Genomic DNA, 25,103 nt, shown 5'->3' with positions numbered 1-25,103 from the left:
AAACAAAGTTGGGCTATATGATCTGCAAAAGCCCTTACAGTGCTAACAGTCTATGACTTTGACATATCTGAGGTAGCCCAAGGCACTCTGCTTCATAACAAAGCCCACATCTTTGCTGTGGTTGTTTCAAAATTATGAGTTAAAACATGAATGATTTGTGCACAGTTTAGGGACTACCCTTGCCCTGGCAGAGTAAGTGTTCTGATAAGAGCAGTTGAAAGCTTAATGCAGCAGCGCCTGCAGCAGAGAAAAAATTCCAGCCTCCACCTCCCACACAATTGCTGCTGTTCTCCAGCCTGCAATTTCCTTTAAGGCTCTGGATTGGTCTACAGAGTGACAGAGGGCTGGGAAAGAGCCTCTATATATTCCTCAGAGAAAAAGGCAGTCCCAGACGGTTTTGAAGTTTTCAAAGACTTGCTCTGCTGATAAGGACTTGTACTCAAAGCTGAGGACCTAAGCCACTTGCCAAAATGTGTAAAGGACTTGCAGCCTTGCCCCACTCATGCCTGGAAAGGTGAGTTATTTTGACTTAAGAGGTGGAGATAAGGAGAATCTTAGGAGATAAGGGGAGGATAACCAGAGGCAATAGAGGGTCACTGTAGTTTGTGGCAAAACAGGTGGTTGATCGTAGACTGGGAATTGCCTCCTCTCTGTTAATGGCAAGGTTTGAAAGATCTGAGTTAGCAGACTGATGCAATATGAGATATATCATACACCATTTATATCCAGAACATCATTTCCTCTGAGGAGATGCCTATTTTATAAGCACTTGTTCAGACTCAGAAGTGTATGGTTAAGAGCATGGATTCCAACATCAAACTTCCTGGGTTTGAATCCTGGATCCATTACTTACTATTTGTGTGGTGTTGGTCAATTTATTTAAACTCTGTATCTCAGTTTCCTTAGTGGTAAAAATGGATCTACTAAGTATCTTCTTCACTAGCTGGTTATGAGGATTGAATTACTGTATGTGAACTCTCAGAACACTGTCTGGCACATATGAGAAATGTGTAAATGTTAACCTTTATTAATGTACATGGAATAGGAAAGGAAGACTGAGATTTGCATTGAGGCAGAGAGGACTTCTCATTGTTCTTTGTATCTGGATACCATCAGATAGAAGGAGCTGGATTGCTGGACAGAAGGCAGCCCTTGGGACATAGAGATTATTTATTAACTAGCATTTTTTTTTAGATACAGAGGAGCACCTTTGAGGCTCTGTGGTTGTCTTTAGACTGGACAATGTTCTGGAGGGAATCTTAAGTATCTAGACTAAGTAAACAGGAGGAGAACAAATATCTGACTTGTTAGAAAATTTAACCCAACAATCCTACCTGATGCAGAGAATTAGGGATATTTCTCCTCTTATTTCTTAAGAATAAATTTGATTAAATTTTGTTTGATCCTACATTATTTAAAGGAAATAAAGGTGATCCTTGTACAGTCTAACTTCATCCCTAAAGGCACTGTTAATGTTTGCCTAAGAAGGTTGTGTTGTTCAATGGATCTGTACTTCTGTCTCTTACAAGTTCAGGTTTTCTTTTTGATGACTTCGACCCTAGAAATAATCTCAAAATGATTTTTAAAGAGATAACATCTTAGCAAAGGAATTTGTCTCCAACAATACTGTCCAGTGACCAGAAATAAAGACCTCTCTCACTTTGTGCTGTCAAAAGCACAGATTATTTTTAAAAGATATATATATATATATATATATATATATATATATATATATATATATATATATATATATATATTTATTTATTTAAAAAGTAAAGTAGGACTTAAATAATTAGACTAGGACTAGATTGCAACTAGGTGGGCAATATTGGCCATTGGACCATCCTCAGTGGGGAAGACGGGTTTCAGTGCTGGATACTGTTTATCAGCCTGTCTCTCCCCTTAGAGAAAGCCTGAGAAACAGGAGGAATACAGGGGTGAAAGGCAATTCCTTGAACATGACGATGCATAATCTTTTCCATTTCCATTTTTGCAACTCTGAGAATTGCAGATTTGACTTTTACAACAATTTTAACACATGTCTTTAACCCACTTATTGTTTGAAATCATGTACTTTCATGTAATGGGTAAATCTTACCTTGTTAATTGGTGAACTATTGCCTCAGAATGATTGTAACATCGGTCTGCCAGTCATTTTGTGATACTATGACCCATTGCTTGGCATTTAGTGAAAAAGCAATAAATGTTTGTTGAAAGTTTGGCATTGTTACTAATATTGCCCAATTTGTTTTTGTAAATATGCATAATGTTTACTGAGGCACATGGATTGCACATTTCTTTCATTGATTCCTATAACTGTTTCATATCTGATTCACTAATTCACTACCAACATTGTTATTGATTCACTTTATAAATCTTTTAATCCACAGTAAATTCTTCTGCTCCAGGATATAACTAATGTTCACATAGTATACTATAGACTGACCAAGGAGCAAGCTTTTTTGCATAGATTGCCTGAAACTTTTAAGGCATATGGTAGAATCCTGTGACTATTGTGTCCTATTACATTATTTTTTCATGATCTGTTACCATTGCAAATATAGTCATATTTCCAATGACTGTAATGAGTGATTTGGAGAAGTGGAATTGTAGAGCTAGGGAGCTGTTAGCACGCTCTCATGGAAAGAACGTAAAACTGTCTACTCTAAGGGAAAAATGATACTTGAATAAATCCTTCCAAACCTGCCTTCCTTGGCTCTATTCATAGTGGAAAGAATATTGGTTATGTAGTAAGGAACAGACTTAGTTTTTTCATTAACTAATTTGTGTCCATGAGAAAGTGATTTCACTGTCCTGGGATTTTATTTTCTTATTTAGTAAGTGAATGTTGGATTAGCTGTTCTCTAACATCCTTTCTAATCATAACATAGTTTAAATAAAGTGAAATACACCTGGTTTCAATGACTAGCAAGAGATGCAAGTAAAGGAAAATTTTTCCTAATTTATTTATCTCTAAAATTTGGAAGCCAATTAATGAAAATCGTCAAGAATTCAACCCTGTGTTGAAATCATGACTGTGGCAGAAGCAATCTACTCAGTGAGAATCTGACTTCCAAGAAAGCAACATTTACTTCATGTAAGAGGAGCTTTGGAAAATAGTCCTTTCTCAATGTTTACAGAAGCATTAAGCCAGAGTCAACTTTGATGTATTTGTAGAAACTATTGTTTTACTATTTATTTATATTTTTAAGACTATTGCTCATTAAAACTCAAAGTTGACCTCACATTTTTTATATATTTAAAGAGACCAATAATCCAAATACTTGGGCAATAAATGGTCACCACTCCACAATTTTTACCTTCTAGCCTATTGAAACCTGTGCTGTATGGGTGGGAATCTTAGAGTCAATGGAAAAGGAAAGAGTTGAGTCAATTGAAAGTCTTACTTTTACCAGTGATTTTCTGCTATGAATTTTAGGCTTCTTTTTAAAAATTCATTTTATTTTAAGTGTTTTGAATTTCTCTGAACAAGTTTAATTTTTAAAGTAAATATTGCTCTTTGGAAAAAGATGGAAGTCTTCTGAAATAAAAAGTGTTGTCATTGTGATTCCCCCAAAGTTGTCACCATTATATAAAGCAACCAGTGTGATTACTATTGTCTTTGTCCATCGGGGTTGACCACTCCTGATACCAAATTTACAGTCTCTACTAAACTACAAAAGGGGAGTAAAGGAGTAATGAAGACAGCTACCGACAAAGAATTTTCCCTGGGCTGTTAATAAAGTGTCACAAACTCTTCTATAGATATCTGACCTACATCTGGTTTCTGTTTAAGATTATAAAGGCTGCTAGCTGTGGAATGTGTTTAATCCATAGTTCACACAGGGGCTTCTGGCCACCTCAAGTGTATGGCAATGCTGGGAATTTCAGGAGCTATAGAAAGTAAATGGGGAAAGTGATGTTTTGTTTTGTTGTTTATTATCATTTTACTAAACATTCAATTTTTCCCCATCTTCTTCAATTTATGTGGGTCTAAGTATGGACAATTTAGAGTAGAAAAGTATCTAATCAACTAATCTTGTAAGGTTGTCAAGCCACACAGAAGCAACAAACAGAGTGGGTCAAGGCTCCTGAGTCCACAGGATCAAGTAAATACCCTTTTTCCAAAGGCATGAGCACATCCTTGGACCAATTATAGAGAAAAGATAAGCACCTAGTGAATTAAAGACTGTAGCAATGAACTTGAATAAATGATAAATGAATCAGAATGGACACAGGATCATCAAAGAAGCCTAAAGAGATTGTAGGGTTTGGGATCATGCTTTCTGGGAACAAGTATGAATTTGAAGCTTGATATTGCTGATAGAGAGTCTTGTGACATAATTCCAAATATTTCAGTGAAACCCTGCAATCTTAAGGAAGTGAATAAACTATTTAATAAAATAGCAAGGGGATGTTCCTAAGAAAAACTTTGTTTCAATTCTTACTGATGAAACAATTTCTATTGTTTCTCTGGATTGCCTTTCCAACCTCCATACTTGCCTTAGTCATAAGGGTGAAAGACCTCTCAGGGAAATTTCAGTCCAGGTAAGGAGATAAATAAGAAGAAAGTAGCCCTCTATGTTGAGATCCACTATAAAGGAATAAATACACCAAGTGCTAAGAAGCACAAAAGTGGGGGGAATGGGTGGGGAGCTCATAGAGCTTTGGGTAGCTATGGAAAACTGTAAGAAGTCACAGGGGATGATGCTTAAGGTTTATGAACTAAGCCTGAAAGGACTGAGGAGTTGGTCAGGTCTAGAGAGGAAGAGGAAAGAGAAGGAAGTCATCCCAGGCCAAGGGGCATGTCTGCATGTGCAAAGGCTGGGAGGTGAGAGGGGATTGATGTTATGACATATTTGTGCAGTCTGTATTGTCTCTCTCATGCAAGCAAGGAGGGACCTCTGGATTTCCAGCCACAGTTAACCTCCCATGCACCTCATCCTGCATACTGTTTCCTTGGAATTTGTCCAGTGCCCATCCACTCGTCCAGTGCCCATCCACTCCAACTGTGAGGATTGAAAAGATCTGTTCATGAAAAAGATTTTCTCCCCTTTTACCTAAAGACTTCAATTACTAAAAAGACAATCTGTACTTGGCACCTAGTAGGCACTTAAATATTTTGTCAAAAGAATGCACAAATTTATAGCAAGTGGAGACAGACCTGCTTCCAGGTTGTCCTGGTGCTTTCTCTGCTTCCAAAGGGATTGAGAAGGACAAGAACAGTGACTTTTATGCTACAATAGGATAAAGAGTGTATGTTGTAAAATAAAGAGGGCTTCCTGTTTGTGGGGCAGAGTGGAGGAGATTGGGAGAGGAAGAAAGCTTTTCTATAATTTCATCAGGAAAACCCTGTTAAATAGGTGAGTCTTTTTTTGCTTCTAATGCCAGATGAACCTCATGAAATTATATCACTTTGGCTATTTCTCATGCAGTACTGTCCCAGCTTCTTTAATGAATTACATTCTGTATTCTGTTGCCTCTTCCTATTTTTTCTTTCATTTACTCTGAGCTATGTTGAAACACCAGATATCAATTCAAAATGCTTTTAGATCCCAGAATCTTAAGTTTGGAAGGCTAACCTGAAAGGTTATCTAATTTGTTTCTCCTTTAACAAGGACTACACACTATTATGGGATAGATGCTACCTAGGAAGAGAGAGTTTATATTTCTGGGGTTGTGTGTTAATGGCTTTTGTCTGTCCTGCTGGCCAGAAAGCAAAGGAACTAAACTTTAATTAGTTCAGTCAGGATCAATCATTAGTAACAGGAACCAGAATATGGCTGGAGGCCAGAAGATAACAGGTTCCTATCTCTTTCTTCCTTTAAAGTTCATTCAAATGGAGTCTCAGATAACATTAAACCTGCACTCTATTTTAAAGGCTGAGTCACCCAGAGGATAAAGACAGTGAAAGCTTGATTGTTTTTCACTGAGAAAGTAACTCCTAAGGTTACACATTTTAGGGATATTAAAGAAAAACCAGAGTAAGGAAGGATGTAAGTTCACAGTCTATCCCCTGCCTTAACATCAGCAATGTGGTGGAGTGAAAAAAACATGGAGGTGGTAACTCCACCTCTATTACTTCCTTAGTTGTATAAACTCCAGAAACTAAACCTCTCTGGCTTTCATTCCTTATCCATAAATGAGGATATTTATCTTGTTGGGGAAAGATGCTATAAAAAATAAATGAAATAATGTATATAAAGTAACTAGTTTTTAGTAGGCAGACCCTTATTAAATAGTTAACTTCCTTCCATCCTTCTTTCCTTCTTTATAGGTAGTCAGAAAATCATCATTTAAATTTCAGTTATGTGCCACAGCTTTTTTCCCCCATAGTATCAAATGATTTAATTACAAAACTTAAGCCACTTATTAATTATTCACCTTCTAAAAAACACAAACATGATAATAAAATAAACACACCCAAGACTCACTAGCCCTTGTAGGATAGGAAGAAGCCTTGGACAGAGAGCCTGCAAATGTTTTTCCTTACATCTAAGTCTACATTTTCTCACGCATTCTAAGGTCCCATGTTTTGACACCTTACAGGGGAAGGGAAATGGAAGCTACAAAGAGTCATGCACAACAGGGTCACAAAAATCTTAAAGCTATTTGCTGCTAATGACTTGTACAACTCTGAGAAAGAGTATCAAATAAGCATTGTCCAGTACTTACTCCTGGTGAACCTTTACTGTCATTCTTTGAAATTGCATCTCTGGGACTGGTTATGTTCCTTCATTGTAGCTTTTGCTTATCCCCACACACAAACCCTAAAATTCTAAGTTCAAGTACAAAGGTTCGTTTCAGGACAACCCCAAGTTAATGTAGTGTTTCTTAATATATCATCCCCTTGGACAGGCTGGCCAGATGGCAGCACAATATGGGGGCCCACATGGTCAACTTTCCTACTGGCTCACTTGCTCCCTATTTTATCTGGACACTGCCTTACAGTCAACGTTGCATCTTGAAGTCAGTGATGACCTTGGCCTGTCTTCATTCTGAAGTTGTACTCTTATGTAACTGAATCCAATTCTTCACCATTAATTCAATGGAGCTTCCAAAACTTGTCAGGTCTATTCTTAGGGAGCATCCTGGGATGGACCTGGAGGGTCCTGGCTTTCAGGCTCTGCAGGGGGCGCTTGCACAGCTTCTTTTTTCTGGGCTGCCAGGAACTCATGAATTGCTTGTTCTGTTTGTGGCCTGAAGATGTGGTTTAGCTTGGGATCCACCATCTGGTAAATAATTCTGTCCACTTCAGCTTCCAACACCCCTGGCTATACCACACTCTGCCTCAGACCATCTCGCAATTGGTTTTTGTTCATGGTAGGATTCCATTCCTGCTTCTCCAGATGTGTTGACACAAAATTATCCACATTCTGCCTCAGGTTTTGGTAAGCTGGCTTGGTGTCCACGCCGTCCAGGCAGTCCCGGCAAAATCTGTCAATCAGGCCCTGGCTCTTGAGCTGCTCCAAGATGAGCACTAAGAGCTGCGGGTCTCCAGGAAGCAATGAGGCCGGGTGGATGGGGCCGCCACCCACCATGCCGGTGCCTCCACCTCCCCCACTGTCTGCCATGGCTGCGCCACGGGCCCATGAGGGAGACTGAATACGGCTTCCTCTCAAGGACATAGGGGCCTGGGTCGTGTGGAGGTGGCGGAAGGGCCAGAGAAGGAGGTGGCGGCAGCAGCTGTGGTGGCGGCAGGTTCTGAGGCAGCAGAGGTGGTGGGAGAGGCGGTAGAAACCCTGTGCCATGGCTTTTGATAAACCTTATTTCTTTTCCTCCTTCCTCATCATAGCCTCATTTAAAAAAATAATAATGATGAGTTTGCATAATAATACAGTATTTTTACGATTTTGCCCATAATTCTTTCATCAAGTATCCCGTTTGAAAGCTCTTTACAAAACATTAAAAACCACGATTATACTGAAAGATTAACAATTCTTTAATATCCTTAAATATTCAGTAAGCATCCAAATATCCTCAATGATCTTTTTGCAGTTGGATTCTTTGACCCCTCAGGGTCCAAATGAGGGTCACACATTTTTTTTTTTTTGGACTACTGTTAAATTTTATTATTAGACTGATAAGCACTAGTCACTAATCTAGTGTTCTTTCTACAATTAATTGGGCTCTAGTTATGGAAAAGCACTTATTGCAAAGGCATTTTAAGGTCCCAGAGAGACTGAGAGACCAGTGCCTTCTATCTGGTGGGGGCACTTTAGCCATCTTAATTTGGAGCTGCTTGGTAGAGTGTGGTGAGGCATCCACAGTTCATAAACAAGATGACCTGAGGGGTTTGTCTCCAGTGCCCTTTCACCCACTTTTCACATCCCTTAAGTGACTGCAGAACCACTGGCTCCTCCACATCAAATCATGTTTACTAAGATCCTACTGTGTGCAGCACACACCATGTCTGGAGCTGGAAGCCACAGGAGCACAGATCCTTTTTCTGCTTTTTTACTTCACAGCAGTGAGGAAACTAAGCTGTCTTCCCTGAGGCACTGTTGAACTGATTCACATGTAATCACTCTACTCTTTTAAAACTGAAAGAGTAACCCCAAGTCACCACCCAGGCAACAACACCAGGCACCAGGGTCACACACTGAGATTGGTCCAGAGCCTCTTATATCTTTCCTAATCAATGGGCTTCCGGTCTTTTATTTCTTTTTTCCTTGCAATTTATTTGTAGAACACAGAATTTTTAGATTTAAGTATAAAAGGCTATGTAACATGTGGAAAAGGTGTTGGGTGGGGAATCCAGGGTCCTGAGCTGTAAACTTGGCTTCTACTAAATAGCAGAGGGTGAGTCATTAGTCAGTGCTCTCCCCAGGCCTCATTACTGTATTTGTAAAAGGTGAGAAATCAATTATATTATCCTCTTCACTCCTTCTAGCTCCACTACTTTATTGTTCCTGATTTGGACACCGTGTACTCTGAAGAAAGATTGTATTTTTATTTTAATTTTCCAGCTCTTCCCAAGTCCTGTAGGAAGGCCCAGAAACTAACTTCTGGATGTAGCTTGAAAGCAGTGATTAAAAGTGTGAAATATTCTTCCAGTCACTTAGGACCTCAATGGACTAAATTCAGTACCCTATATGTCATAAAAATACTTGTATCAAATTCAGAATAAACTCCCAGTTTGTGAAAAACATATATTTATAAGTAGTGGAAGGTGACTCTGTTTTTATTTTGGCAAATTCCATGAAAGGAACAGATGGTTTCATTTTCTTGTAAAATTCGAGTGTGAATTAGGTTCAAAGATCATGGATTATAACAGTCTATGATTCTTGTACAGTTGACCCTTGAACAACTCGGGGCTTTAGGGTACCAACCCTTCTTGGAATGGAAAATCCACTGGCTCCTTCGTATCCATGGTTCTGCATCTGCTGAATGGTGTAGTACTGTAGCATTAACTATTGAAAAAATCCACATAAAAATGGACCTGTGCCGGTCAAACCCCTGTTGTTCAAGGGTCACTGTATTTTGTTTACAGTTAATTTAGTTCTCTCTTATCTCAAGAGTATAACTTCCTTGAGGGCAGGGAGGAAAAGTGAAATAAGGACACAGACACGCCTCACCTTGGGTGTGCAGTGCCCGCCTTGACTGCTTTCACACTAGGTCATGTGTTTCTTCAGTCAGTGGAAACTGTGGTCTACTCATGCCCTTCTGATGCTGCCCAGAAGGAGACTCATCCATCAACTTAACAGTGAAAGAGTTTCCATCCTTGAGGCTGGAATAAGAAGGGTGAATTGGGGTTTCTAGGCTTTTACAAAATTAACCAATTTTCATCTACCAGTTGAGTAGATACTGGAGTATAGACAATTCTTCAAGTGGCATGAAGACTGCCTCTGACTACATGAATCCATGTCAGACACATATATGCACAGTGACTGCAACTTCCGACTAGAATGAGGACATATAGCTAGCCTCTAGACCAGGCATTAGAAATTGGGTGTTTCCTAGAAAATCTGTAGATGTGGCCAGCCTAATCATAGGATATATGCACCACCAACACAACTAATGCACATGCGACTTCGAGCTTACTCACCCTGACCATCGTTCTCCTGGAAAGTCCAGACAAGGTATTTCCTTGCAAAGCATTCTATTCAGTTGCCATGCTGAGATAAAATACCTTGCACTGACATTTTTTCTCCTTCAAAAAGGAAATATTTCAGGGTTGAAAAGATTCAGCTAAGCAGTCTTTGAACACTTTGGACAGTAGATACTTGATAATCAGCTGGCTTCATAAATAGCAAATAAGGCTAAGACCATTATTCTATATTCTACATGCTTTCCTTTCTCTTTTCCAACTGCTTCCCCAGACACTTCTCAAAACAATTCCTAACCCATCTGGACAAAATGTCACTCAGATCCCTAAATTTTACATTCTAGAAAGTTGTGGGAACTATCATATTAGAGTCTAAGGAAGATATGAAACATGAAGTAAAATACTTGAAAAAAATGTGAAGTGCTCTTCTGTGTAAGTGCTCATTATTGGTACTGAAGTGTGTGGAGATGTTTTTGTCAAGCTATTAATTTTTGACATTTTTTTGTGCAAACCATCTGTTTCTTCATGAGGCACTTGTCTGTGGGGATTCAGGAATTTTAGGAAGAATCAAGATGTCTCATTAACAAAGTAGTTTGTTGTATTATGGTAACATTTTAAGTAATAGTTTACAAGAGATACCTGGGTCAACAGGAACATGGGACTGAATGACCTGTGCACTTTAGGATAAGGTCAACAGTGCAGGTCACACTGAAGACTTTCTCAGGAGACCCCACTATCTAAGGTCTGGTGCTTTCTGGGTAACAAGCCTTCAGAGTATTGGACTTTGTTTATGAATCCCCCAAGTCCAAAACATTATGTCACTTGAACACACACACATGCATGCATGTGCACATGTGCACACACACACACCTGATATTTTTTATGACTTGGAAAAAAGATGGACTGTTTGTTGAAATCAGAGATTCACACAGACAGCTTGAAAGTGTCTGAGCTGGCTAGGAGGAAGCAATTTTTTTTTTTCATATAGATGAATGTAGATCAATGGGGATTTTTTTCCTCCCTTCACAGGTTGAATTTTACACTTTTCCTTTAGCAGGCAACAGTGAAGAAAAAACTTTCTGTAAGTTGAGATTTTCTCAAAATTATAATTTGATAGTTCAAAAAGCCTTTAAAAATTGTTTAATTGCCCTCTAACATTTATCTTTCAGATCCTCTAAGAATAACTTGACCTTTATCTCCTTTCCTGGTTCAGACAGGGCCTTGATGTTTGCAATTATGCTGAAATGTGAGTGCAGATGGCTGGACTGCAGCTGAGGGAAAGGAATATGTAACTCTCATTAGCTACTTATTTTAATATTTTATTAAAATGGATACCAGTTTAAGAGCATGAAAAAGACAAGATTAGCAAAGGCAATTGACAATTGTGACAGTGTAGAATTGAGTACCTAGCACAATTCTGATCACACGCATACACACAATAAAGGCCTGGTGACTCAAAATCATAGATTCTGCCCCTTGAGATGGGATATGATTTTTTTTTCCCCTTCTCTAAGGTGACCAGCTTAGAATCACAGAATGAGAACAGGATCAGTGTCACAGACAAATTCCTTCTCTTATAGATGAGAAAACATGTCCAAACTGTTTGGTGACTTGTCCAAGACCACATAGCTGTTTAGAATTGGAGATAATTCAAGATCTCTGGATTTCCATATCACCTTCATTTTATTTTATCTGATGAACCTTAATTTATGAATTTTGTCTGTCTTCACTTTTAAGATATATTCTTCCATAGACACCATCTTTCAAAAGGTTTTGATTAGGAAACAAACAGTAGTCTTTAAGAAAAAAAAATGATTTTGAACAAAATTTCTATTTACCAGATGCTTATAACTGCCAATTACAACATCTGAACACATGAAAGAGGTGTTGCATAGTAATTAAGAGCTCAGGAGCTGAAGTGAGATTGGGTGTGACTCCTACCACTGTCATTTACTGGATGATTTTTGGGCAAATCACCTAATTTCTCTGTGACTCAGTTTTCCCATCTACAAGATGGGAAAAACATTTGTACCTCCCTCAGGGTTGTTATAAACACTAAATAGGGTTATGCATTATATGGGTTGAGTAAACCATTTAGTTAGCTGGGGAACATGTACTTTTTCTAAGTGTGTGATGTTTCTTAGTTATTTTCATGTTGGGATACCCTTGGAGCCATGTCTCAGAATGGGGCCAGAGCAGGGAACTGGAGAACATCCCAAACTACCTTCATCTCCCTACAGAGCTAAACAGGACATATGGAAGTGGGACTCAAATGGAAGGGCCCATTGCATGGAACATTAGAAAGTAAATGAGACAAATGATGACAGGAAGCAAGACAGAAGGGGGATCACAGATAACCCCTCTGAGCCTGGGTGGTGATAGAATAAATGGACTATTGACAGAATTTGGTAGCCTAGAGGGGATATTCTTTTTAGGAGTAGGTAATGAGTTTTTTCCTCTGAACTCAGGTCTTCTCCTTTAGGAATTCTTAGGTAATGTCAAGTCAGAACACATTATCCTGACTTTCCTGATAGTTTTATAGTTACTAAATTAATTTGATTTCAAAAAAAAAACCCAACTGTAACTGCCAAATGCAAGACTCTAGGGAATAACTCCTAGCTAACTATGCCATGAAACTGAAGCCTATAGAATGCTGTGTCTGGTTTGAGCTCCTGGGGCTAGGAGAGAAAGAGAAAGGTTAGAAAAGAATAGCTGGTCTAGGGAGGAAATTCAGAGGGCTAAATGTTGACATATAGACCATTCAGTAAAGGTGAAAAGATTAGCTGTTAACTGAAAATAGAAAAGTAGAATGGGGATGAGAAAGCAGTCTGACTGCCTTAAGTCTATTTTCTGTAGTGAATCAAGTCTGAAAAACAGAAGCTAAGAGAGAATATATTTGGTTCCTACTGCTGCTGTAACAACTGCCAGAAGCTTAGTAGCTTAAAACAATGCAAATTTATTCTCATATAGTTCTGGAAAGTAGAAGTCAAAAACGGGTCCTAGGGCTACATTCTTTTTGGCAGGTCTAGGGAAGAAGTCATTTTCTTGCTTTGTCTAACATCTGGAAGACAGCTACACTCCTTGGCTCATGGCTCCATCCTTGATCTTCAAAGCCGGCAGTGTAGCATCTTCCAATATCTCTCACTCTGCATCCATTGACACATTGTTTTCAGACTCTGACCCTTTTGCCTTCCCCTTACAAGGACCCTTATGATTACATTGGGTCCATCCAGATAATCCAGAACAATCTCTCTACCTAAAGATCCTTAACTTTATCACATCTGCAAAATTCCTTTTGCCACATAAGGCAACATATCCACATGTCCCAGGGATTAGGATGTGGACATCTTGGGGAGCTATTATTTAGCCTACCACCAAGGGAGACATGAGAATGTAACTTCTGTCATGTGACTCACTCCCCCTCTCCTTCTATGCCTGTTTCTATGCTCTGCAGACCATTCTTCTGTCATCTTAATTGAAAATTTCTCAGGTGCAGGTTACATCTCAAAGGGTTAACTAGATACTTTCCCTATACAAGGCATTGTTCTTTCCTTCTTTTTTCTTTGGGGAGTCCCTAGCACGCTCTCTGGGCCTGCTTCCCCAAATTCTCAGGTCTATTTTCTCTTGTTGCATTTTATAGCTAATGGTCTCCTATCAGCTGTGATTTGCATCTGTAGTACATAAAATTACATTTGCATTTGTCTAAGATTGCTATGTGTTCAAACTAGAGGAGAGAGCTCAGTTCAAAGACAGCTGCTTTGCATCTTTCTTGCAGCACAGCAGCTAGGTGACCATCTGCTTCGTTCTTGGACCCTGTCCCCAGCCAGAACCCAGACTTCTAACTTAGTAACTCCTATCCCAATAACCACACAATTGGAAGAATCCTTGTTCACCAAGCCTTGATGTGTGAGTGTCACAGGTCAGAATTCATTGCTCATTGGGAGAAAAATGAGGGAATGCTATAAGAATGCTGGAGAGAAGTTTCCAGCATTGCATGGAATGCAATGACATATGCATTGACCTGTGACATATGCATGGACCTTGAAAGCGTCTTTGGAATTTTTAGAAAACATATTAGGAAGATGGGGACTTCCATATTAAACTTTTGGAAGGATCCCTGGGGAGCTGGGAGAAAGACAGGAAGAGAGCAGCTGCTTTGGGATCCAACCAATACCCTCTCCTCCCTGCTCACACAGGATTCCAACCAAATCATACATCCCCAAATCTCAACCCTTCTGAGAAGATTTCTCTTTTCTCCTTCATGGAGAAACTAACAATCCATCCCTTGAACTCTCACAGAAATTTTTCATCGTCCCTGTATTTCTTATCACTTCTTAACCAACTTCCCTCAGATTCAACTTCGGTTAGGTATTTGACATTATCTAATTTAATTCTTAGTCTAACCCTGAAAGGTAGATGTTTTCAACAGTACTATTTTACCAATAAATAAGCACAGATAAGTTAAACATCTGGCCCAAGGTAAGACAATACACTCCACATGCCTGAGTTCTAGGGTGCCAATTTCAAACCTGGGACTCATTCTATCTGTCATAGCTGCATCCAAATAAAACTATGTATGTAGTTGGCCCATAGTCCCTGGGGGTTCTGCAGATTCAACCAACCAGGGATCAAAGGCATGCGAAAAAAATCAATAAAGCTCCAAAAAGCAAAACTTGGATCTGTTAAGTGCTGGCAACTATTTTGATAGCATTTACATTGTATTTACAACTATTTACATGGCATGCACATTGTATTAGGTAGTATATGTAATCTAGAGATGATTTAAAGTACATAGGAGGATGTGTGTAGGTTATATGCAGGTACTACACCATTTTATATGAAAATAAAATGTTTGAGTATTTGCAGATTTTTATATCCATGGGGAGTAGGGGTCTTAGAACCAATTTTCTGAGTATACTGAGTGACAACTGTACATATATCTTCTTTATAAAATGGGAACTACTTGAGGTCTGGAACAATCTCTTATTAATTTTGTAAAGCACTCCCCATACTATCTGGTACAGTGCCTGACAAACAGTGGTTGCTCTATTAGAGTCTGATAAGTGAATTTATGAAGCAATAAATAGATAATTCTTGAAAATGGAAATCTTGAGAATAATAAGGTATTGTTACATTATGTTAGGGGAGGGAGAGAAGAAATGGTTTGAAATATAATTCTGTACTTCAGACAAGTAACAGTCCTCTTATTCCTCATCATGATGTCATTATTTTGCTCAACACATAATAATTTGGCAAAGATAAATGTTGACCAAGTGTTCTGATTATTCAAGACAATAAACTTGTATCTATTATATAAATTCATTGCCAGAGGACACATTAAGTTTTGGGAACTGTAGTTTTATTAAGTGATGTAATATATGTTCACGTTGATTAAGGTTTAGGTAAATTTTACTTTACTCCTCTTTCTTTCCCTCTTTTCCGATACCCTTTATTACCACTTTTATTTCCTGCTTTTATAAGATATAAGACAACTAGAGTCCATGTACAACTAGGAACTTCATTCTAGAAAGTCCTTCTTTATAATTTAAAACAGAATGAGGGGCTTCCTTGGTGGCGCAGTGTTTGAGAGTCCGCCTGCCGATGCAGGGGACGCGGGGTCGTGCCCCGGTCCAGGAAGATCCCACATGCCACGGAGCGGCTGGGCCCGTGAGCCATGGCCGCTGAGCCTGCGTGTCCGGAGCCTGTGCTCTGCAATGGGAGAGGCCACAGCGGTGAGAGGCCCGCGTACTGCAAAAATAAATAAATAAATAAAAGAATAAAAGAAAAACAGAATGAGATGGAGATGTTCAAAGGCTATGGGTCACACCAGTGTTCAGAGAGGCTCTCATGGGAATGCCTTCTGACCCCTCCACCTTTGGAGCTCAAAATAAACAACAAATTTCTGTCTTCCTCAACTTGAAGACCAGTTTCCCACTGTTCATTATCTGTCTTCCAAACTGAATTACAGAAAGTCCAGAAATCCTGCCAACAATATTTTGAATAAGACAGAGAATTTAAGGTCAAAGGGAAAAAACGACTTCTACCCTGTCTGCCTTGTTCCTCCACTGTCTCTTTCCTTCCCCCTAATAACCTACTCCGAGTGGTGACTATGTCAGAGACAGGCCATAAAAGCATGGGAATTATCTCAATTTCCACGGGAATCCTTGAGTAGGGAGTAGCCAGTGCTTGGGAAAAACAATACTTTTTTTTTTTCATTTTAAAATAGCAGCACAAGGCTGGTGATATTATAATGTAACTCTGAGCTGTGCTAGGCAGCAGCAGAGGTCTCCAAATTTGCTTTCTTTGTCTCTCTGTAAGAGTGCTGTCCAGAAATGTATATCCTCTATGCTTTCAGAATTAGTTGCATTATTTCAAGGTGGAGACTTTCTGAAAGGAGCTTATCTCGCACGTCAGTCAAAAAGATCTTTGTTTAGTTCTATTCTATTCTATTTATTCAATAAACATTACCCAATGCCCTTGTGCAAGATGCTGTGATAGGATAGTAGGACAAATACAGTAGAACAGTAATAATAATAGGTAACTTTTAAGGAATATTTACTATGTGCTAATTGCTCTTCTAAACACCTTAATGCCTTAACGTATTTAGCTCCATAATATATATGTGAGGTAGGAACTATATTGTCACTATTTTACATAGACAATTGAAAGCTTAGAATTTAAGTAACTTGCCCAAAGTCACTCCACTAGTAAGTAAGAGTTGGAATATAAACGAAAACAGTATAGAACTGTACTTTTATCCTCTATACCATCCTAGAAGTTAAAGCAACTTTAAAGTTATCTTCTAGATTCTCTGGGAGATCAAAGAAGTAAAATATGGTACCCACCCTCAATGGGCTTGTTATCTCACTGAGAGTACATACACATGGAACTCTTAGACATGCATTCACGAGAAAGTAGAGTAATTGGGTGAAAATGTGCTGTCCATAACTTTAGCAGAAGGGAAGCATTCTATCCCTTGCTCTGCAACTTACTAGAAATCTAAGAATAACATCGTATGAGATCTTTGAAAAATATTTTAATTTACACAAACCTCAATTTTTCTACTTTTAAAATAAGGGTAGGGCAAATTAAAAGCTCTGTAAGGTCCATTAAATATGCCTCTGTTTTGTGATCTTATGTTAGAGGAGAGAGAAAGCACTCTAGGCTTTTGCAGTTACAGAGATTTCAGGAAAAAAAGTGAGATTGTTCTGGTTCTAGAGCATTAGAAGAGTTTTAACTGTCATATGGGTGGCAGTCAGGAGGCAGGTTAAGGGGGAAGCCAATGGGACTAGGTATACAAGTAGTTATGGGGAGCCAAGGGAAATAAGCTTAGAAGTGGAGGACTTTGGAAGCAAGAAAGTGATGTTTGAAACTGAATCAGTTGATCAGCATTTCTCAGACGTGTGGTCCTGGGACCAGAGATATACATTCTCCGGTCCCGCTTCCGACCTCTTGAATGAGAAACTCTGGGATGTGGCTGAGAAATCTGTGTTTTAACCAGACCTCCTGGTGATTGGGGTATATATTCAAGTTTGAGAAACTTCATGGTAAATAATAGAAAGCCATTACAAGCAAGTAGGAAAGTGTTTGTACTCTGGTAATGAGTGCATGATGTATTCAAGTAGGAAGAAGGAAATGGTAAGGTGGGATGTCCCAGTAACTCAGGCCTGGAAAAAGGTGCTAAATTTAGATATGGAGAGGAAAAGGCACATTTAAAAGAATTTTCTAGGAAGAAAGAACAACATTTGTGATAGATTAGCTACTGGGAATGAAGAAGACAAACAGTTTAATGTGAATCAGAGAGTTTATAAATTATGGGAAGGAGAATATTGTAATTACAGATAAACATGGGATGTTGGGAAGGGGGACAGAATAGAAAAGGAATCTATGGTACCATTCACAAGTCATTTCACAGCTCAGGTCCTCGCTTTCTCATTTATATTCTCAAGATGTTGAGTGTGATGATCTTGAAGTCTTAGTTTATAATAGCTAGAGAAGATAGAGCTTTTCTCACTAAAGTTGTTTCCTTCCTCCTTTCTTTCCTTCCTTTCTCCCTCCTTCCCGCCTTCCTTCCATCTTTCCTTCCTCTCTCTCTCTTTTCTTATTTTTCACTGAAGACAAGAGAACTCAAATAACTTTCTTAAGATCACCGAGCAAATTAGTGACTGAGCTGAAAATAGGGTTTAGTTAAGGGCAAATGTTACCATGTTTACTGTTTCTTTCCTAAATTTCCTTCCTACTGTTACATAATATGTTATGTGTATTTTTTGTGTGTAAATGTTCCTTCATTGGCACAGGATTTTCTGTAAGATAATAATAATAGTAAATAATACACCCTGTCATTTATGGAGTGCATTGTCAATGTGCTAGGCATTATTGTAAGTGCTTCACATCTAATAACTAATTTCATCATCATAAGAAGCTTTTGAGGTAGGTACCATTATCATCTCCAATTTACAGATGAGAAAACTGAGGCTTAGAAATTTGCCAAAAGTCACACATGTAGTAAGATAAATCTGGTTAGTTTGGCTTCAACATTCATGCCGTTAACCACTGTGCTATACTGTCTATTGCCTTTTAGGAAAAATTGCTTAGTTTTGGCATTAGCTACATTCTCTGGGGAATACCTCAATGTTTCACTTCACTTTCTCTCTGGGAACAGCCTCTTTGACCCATATCCTACTTGCTTTGCAAACTCTTCCAGTTATATAACCTGAGGCAGGAGTTTTGCCACAATTAGGAGTGGAGATTTTCTCTGCCAAGGTCGGGGAGAGATTGAACACAATCCAACATGCTGCTTGTGACTATAATAATGGACTCAAGATCTGGAAAGTATCTTATGAAATCATCTGGGCAGATCCAGAGGTCATATGACTTAGCTGTTATTCAAAACAGCTGGTTTTGTCTTTTCTTGACGAATTTTCTACAACAATGGAAAGTTGGCCACATTTAGTTCACTATTTCCATGGTTTTATCACCATACGGTTAGTAAGTTCTCCTGAACCCTCCTGGGTTTTTTTTGTGGGGCTTTTTCACCCTTAGACGTGGCTGGCTTTTGAACAATTTTTAAATGGATATATCATTATTTATATCTTTCTTGTTTGAAGCATCACAGTGCCTTAAGGTCATTCCAGGAACTCTTGCTTGGGTCTGGGTATCAGCTTGGGTGAAGCTAGGAGCTCTGGGGCTAAGGGCAAAGTCTCATTATGGGCAGCATATAACTATCCCCCTCTGTGATCCTCCCACCTCCCTGGAGTCCCACAAAGGTGTTTGTGACAGGGGAGATGGGATGTCGATTAGTTAGAGAAACCTAAACAACAGTCTTCTGACCTTGTTGCAGGGATTCCCTATTTTCCCTCTCTGTTTTTTCTGCCTCTTCCTTTGCCATTCATCAGAAGCAATCCTTCTCTTTCGGACGAAGCCAGCATATCTCCGCAGTGAGTTTAGGGTCTTGGAAAACAAAGGCCAGAAATGGGATACCATCTTCAGTCAATATCTGCTTTCAGCCTCACAACACAACTCCCTCAGAGGTAAGAAAGCACAAATGCCTAGCTACCTTCTTGAAAGTCAGAAGAAAAACTATAAGTAGAGGAAAACATGAATTAACACCTCAATACCTTAATATTTTATATGTTATTATTATTACTTTTAAGAGTTGCTACAGGCCACCTGTTTTCTGCCTGTGTGCCATGAGGAGTGAACTCTTACCCACAGCTGGTGTGCTTGCACCTAGACTCAGGGATCCTGTGATTAAAATGAAGGTCCAGTGACCTCACATGGTCTTCGACACTTGGAAATATCAGGGATGTGAGGAGACAGAGTGTGTTTCGATGGAGGAAGAGGATACATCATCAGATAGGGCCAGGCTCTATTAACCTGCCTACAACCAGCCTGCATTTGACTGACAGGGAGCAAACAAAGATGCCGCAAAGACAGACTTTTCCCCACTGCTTCTAAGTGAGTCCGGCCCTTGCTTTCTTTTCTCGTCATTGCTTTGCAGCCCAGTACCTTCCTGGCTTTTAACATGTAGATTTCCTCCTATCCTCCCCCGTACAGAGTCACCAGAAATTGCTTCTGCCTTTTCGCCAGGAAAGTACTGTTTAAGGCATATAATTCACTCATCCAATGGAGAGAAAATGAGCTTAATGCAATCAAATATTAATACACCAGAAGTTAAGGGAAACTGTTACAAACTGTAACACTAAGTGGTATCAGATAGGTATTAAATAAGTAGAAATGATGATGATGGTGACCATGTATGACATGCTATTTATGTGCCAGGCACTGGGCTAACTTTTACATGCATCATCTCATGCACTCCACCCGGAAACTTTTTACAGCAGGTACTAAAGTTATCTTCATTTTACAAATGACGGAACTGAGGCCAAGAGACATTATATAGCTTGCATAAGGTCCCATAGATTGTAAATGGCTATTGAAAACGAGCCTAAATCAATTTATTCATATCCAACTCTTAGGTTCTTTTTGGTAGCTAACTGTAGCTATTAATGGTTAGTGGTGGGTGATGGTTACTTATTTCTCCACAACTTCACTACCAGCTAATGAAAGCAAGACCACCATATCCATAATGAAACCCAATTGTGCCGTACTTACTTAGGCAGATAGTTACTAACAAGTTGGTGCAAAATATTTATACAACTCGTTCTGTAATCTCAATAAAGGCATAATTCTTGTGCTCCAACTATAACGTGTAGGAAAATTTCACTCTGACAATAATGTTCTGAGATTGGATTCTAATACCTTTGTAGTTGGTATCAGGCAACAAGAAATCTCTGTATCAAGGCCTAGATATACTACTACTTAGGGATCAAGCCACAGGTGCTATCTCTAAGAGTGAAGAACTATTTATATTCTTACAAACATTCTATGGAGTGGGTGTGAGTTTGCACAATAGTGTCTCTAGCACAAATGACTTGAATATCATTATTATGACTGGAGAGAGACCATTCCCTATTGAACAAACCTACATGTAAAAACTCACTTCTAACATGCTCTGCTAATTGACAAAGCAACAGGTATTTTTCTCTATAAAGACAGCTGAGGCACTTAACAGCAGCCACCTCTGGAGTGGGGCCTTTTTCACAAGCCTGCTGACTGCCACTGTGATTAGAGCAAGTAGCTGAAGCTAACGCTTACCCATTGTCACACTGTAGCAATTACAAGCAGCTGAAATTTTTCATTTCATTGTTTGGATTCCTCATTTTGTGTTTGTCTTGCCCAACTGAAATATAAACTCCATGAAAGGATCTTGTCTTTTTGTTTCACTGGGGATTTAAAAACCTGTAAGTCTACGGCACATGGCAAGCATTTAATAAGGATACTTTTAATTTGTTGAAAAAATAAGTGAGCAAAAGGAGAAGCTATTGAGGCCAGTCTTTTCAATCTCAACTGTGATCCTATGAAACCAAGTCAGTAAGCTTGTAGACGGAATCCCTAGTCTTTTACAGCAGGTTGCCTGTGAGGGTCCCTGGTGACGAATTAACCTGGGGTAGTTGAGGTAAAATCTTGAACATAATGAAAATAGCTATCATTAAGAGAACTTACTGAAAGAAGAGGTTAGAAAATACTGTGTTGGAAGGTTATAATAGACAAAAGTGACTTCTATGCACACATTTGACACAACTGACATTGTCAATTCCATTTATTTTTAATTAATTAATTTTTATTTTTGGCTGTGTTGGATCTTCATTGCTGCATGTGGCTTTCTCTAGTTGCAGCGAGCGGGGGCTATTCTTCGTTGTGGTGTGCGGGCTTCTCATTGCGGTGGCTTCTCTTGTTGTGGAGCATGGGCTCTAGGCACGCGCTCTTCAGTAGTTGTGGCACGTGGGCTCAGTAGTTGTGGCTCGTGGGCTCTAGAGCGCAGGCTCAGTAGTCGTGGCACACGGGCTTAGTCACTCCCTGACATGTGTGATCTTCCTGGCCCAGGGATCGAACCTGTGTCCCCTGCATTGGCAAGTGGATTCTTAACCACTGCACCACCAGGGAAGTCCCCATCAATTCCATTTTTTTCAGCCATCTTACAGTTTGACATGGTTTGTTATTTAATTCATGATTAATATAAGTGAAAACCTAAAGTTCTACCAGGGAATGATTCAATTGTGTTTGGAATCAGAGCTGTTATTTCTGGAGTTATATCCTAATGCATGAATAATAATAATACTGTATATTCTTTAACATTTTCTTCATCTTTCTATCATTTGGACCACTGAGGAGTATTTCATATTAACTAACCTAGAGTCATTTTCCATAATGTATCATATATTAATATGTGTCAGACAAAAAAATACAGACTTAAAAAAAAATACAGACTTTAACATGGTATCACATTGCATTAGTAAACTACTTTTTCATTCTCTGCTAAAACATAAGCAATGGGTGAACTTTCTTTAGTTCAAATAGAAGTAGGTTAATTCAGGAAAATGGTAGATGTCAAACTCATACATTCTCTCTCCACCAAAAATGACCCTGGAGGGGCTTCCCCCTGCAGTTGAGAGTCAATCTTGATTTTTTTTTTTTTTTTTTTTTTTTTGCGGTATGTGGGCCTCTCACTGTTGTGGCCTCTCCCGTTGTGGAGCACAGGCTCTGTACGTGCAGGCTCAGCGGCCATGGCTCACGGGCCCAGCTGCTCTGCATCATGTGGGATCTTCCCGGACCAGGGCACAAACCCATGTCCCCTGCATCGGCAGGCGGACTCTCAACCACTGGCCACCAAGGAAGCCCAGTCAATCTTGATTTTAAGGAGCCATGTATGGAGGACCCTGGGGAGTTGAGAATTTTAGTTCTAGAATTGACCTGATTTTCCACAGATGTTTCCTTATATTCTACTAAGGGTTTTCAAGATCACCCCTGTGTCTCATGAGCCATCTATCAGTAACAAACTCCATCGATCTCAAGTTTTCAATGAGCAGTCAACAAGAAGGCTTTTCCACTCTTGAACCAAATGAATCTCTCTAGATGGGTCCAGCACAGTGGACATAAGTCCTCTGGGCTCCCTTCTCTCCACCAGCATCTGCTGGGGTTCTCTCTACGTGACTCAGATCTTTGCTGAAAGAACTTAGAAAGCTCATTTCTTCCTCTGCTTTTCAGATCCTGCTGTAGTACTCTCCAGCTGTGGAATCTTGTTGCTAACAGTGTTTTAGAAACTTTTATTTATCTTTAATGGGTATTTATCACATTTTTGGAGCCAAGAAAAGGCATGTCCTTTTTGCTCCTGTAGAAACAAGGTTTGTGGTATTTCTTCAGAAGGCAGCAGCCTGGAACAAATCTGCTCTTTTTTACTGATGCTCACAATTTCCCATGTCCAGCAGGGGGCAACACAGATTTAAGTTGGATTGGATTTAAATTGGATTGTCCTTGATAGGGGACAGGTTGGAACACCTCTTTCAGAAATGTGTCCTAAATCCCCTGTCCTATACTTCCCAATTTTTCTCCATCCTGTCTTCCTTCCTGGCTGTTCCCGACATATGTCCAATCTCAGAACTAGTCTGTGCCTCAAGAATACTTTTGTTTAAGTAAATCCTGATAAATTTTGGTCTCATGATGGATTCTGATCAGACTGAGTGATTATAATTACCCTCCCTGCCTCTTCTCATCAGAGTGTGTCCTATCTGGTGTGAGGGACTGAAGAGCATACTCTGTTTCAGCCCCCATTTGTCTATTTCCAACTTCTCTAACAGACAGAATTCAAGTTCAGTTAGAGTCCTTGCAGTCATTTAATGACACTACCTCTCTGCAGTTAACCAAATCAGAGACATCTTAGTCCTCGATGGCTTATTTTGTGTTACACCCCAATATTTCACCCACCCACCCCAAAATGCAGTTTTACTATAACCTAGCAATTCAATTCATTCATTCGTTCGCTGATTCATCAATTTATATAGTAAATATTTATTGCATGTCTGTTAAGTGCCAGACCCTGGGCTAAGTGCTAAGACTGGAGCTATGAACAAAACAGATATTGACCCTGCTCTTGGGGACCTGACATTCTAATGGGAGAGACAGACAGTACTCAAATAAATACACAGAGACATAATGCAAATTGATAAGGACCATGAAGGAAAAATACAGAGGCCTCTGAGAATATAGTAGGGGCAGCTGTTAAAGCATGTGTCTCCTATTACACTATCTTCATGTTATCACATTTGAGGTCCTTGAGGCTAGGGTCTATGTTCTTTTATTAATATATCCCCTCCACTTTTATCAATGAGTAGAAAATATCTAGCATATAGTTTACATGTATATGTCCTACATTCCCTTGTTCCACGTGTCTCTGAAGCAAGGAACATCTTTGTAATCCTTGAAATACCTAGCACAAGACTTTATATATAGCTGGTTACTGATAAGTTTTACTTGAATATAATTGTATTTTTTTAAAATTCTGCTATGTTTTTGTTTTAGTGATTGCTTGTACTGTTTTCCACACTTATTCACCCTAAGGTAATAACTTTCACTCAATCCACCAATTAGTCAGAAGGACAGAGGTGGTCCAGGGCCTTTTGAAAGCATACCCACACAGGGCACAGATTTAAAATTGCACAACCTTAAAATTATTCAAACTCTTTCAGTTTGAAATTACTAATGTGAGCCATCTAGCGAAAGGATTATCTTCCTCCGAACACTTAATTAAAATTTCACCCAGGAATTTCCAATGATTTTATTTCAAAACAAGTTTGTCATTGTAAAACCAAAGGATAACAAGGTTGGGGGTGAGATGAGAAGAGATACGAATCGTCTCTTGTTAACAAGCATTATTGTAATGTAGCCAGGAAAACTGCCTGGTGGGTGGTCAAACAGAGCCAAGGACTGAGTTGAAATCATAAACACATTAAAAAGTTTTCTTCTCTGGATGGGGTTGTTTTTGACATTAAATGAATGTCAGATACATTCAAGCTTTTTTTTTTTTTTTTTTTTTTTTTTTTTTTTTTTTTTTTTTGCAGTACGCGGGCCTCTCACTGTTGTGGCCTCTCCCTTTGCGGAGCACAAGCTCCGGACGCGCAGGCTCAGAGGCCGTGGCTCACGGGCCCAGCCTCTCCGT

At 39.3% G+C, this 25,103-nt stretch overlaps 1 protein-coding gene and 1 pseudogene across 1 annotated transcript in view; one reads left to right on the top strand and one right to left on the bottom strand.

The window, feature by feature from the left end:
• Window positions 1–337: 337 nt before the first annotated feature.
• The window catches only part of RGS5 (regulator of G protein signaling 5), a 48,798-nt gene continuing 24,032 nt past the window's right edge, over window positions 338–25,103 (top strand). The window contains exon 1 of the mRNA XM_060090853.1: window positions 338–514. Coding sequence (XP_059946836.1) covers window positions 471–514 — 44 coding nt within the window. The 5' untranslated portion in view covers window positions 338–470. The remainder of the gene's footprint in view (window positions 515–25,103) is intronic.
• LOC132483779 (biorientation of chromosomes in cell division protein 1-like) lies at window positions 7,080–7,541 on the bottom strand (annotated as a pseudogene).

The sequence above is a fragment of the Mesoplodon densirostris genome, chromosome 2 (genome assembly GCF_025265405.1).
Source record: "Mesoplodon densirostris isolate mMesDen1 chromosome 2, mMesDen1 primary haplotype, whole genome shotgun sequence".
Classification (NCBI taxonomy): domain Eukaryota; kingdom Metazoa; phylum Chordata; class Mammalia; order Artiodactyla; family Ziphiidae; genus Mesoplodon; species Mesoplodon densirostris.
The sequence above is the reverse complement of the archived record's forward strand: the minus strand, read 5'-3'. Positions and strand labels throughout refer to the sequence as shown.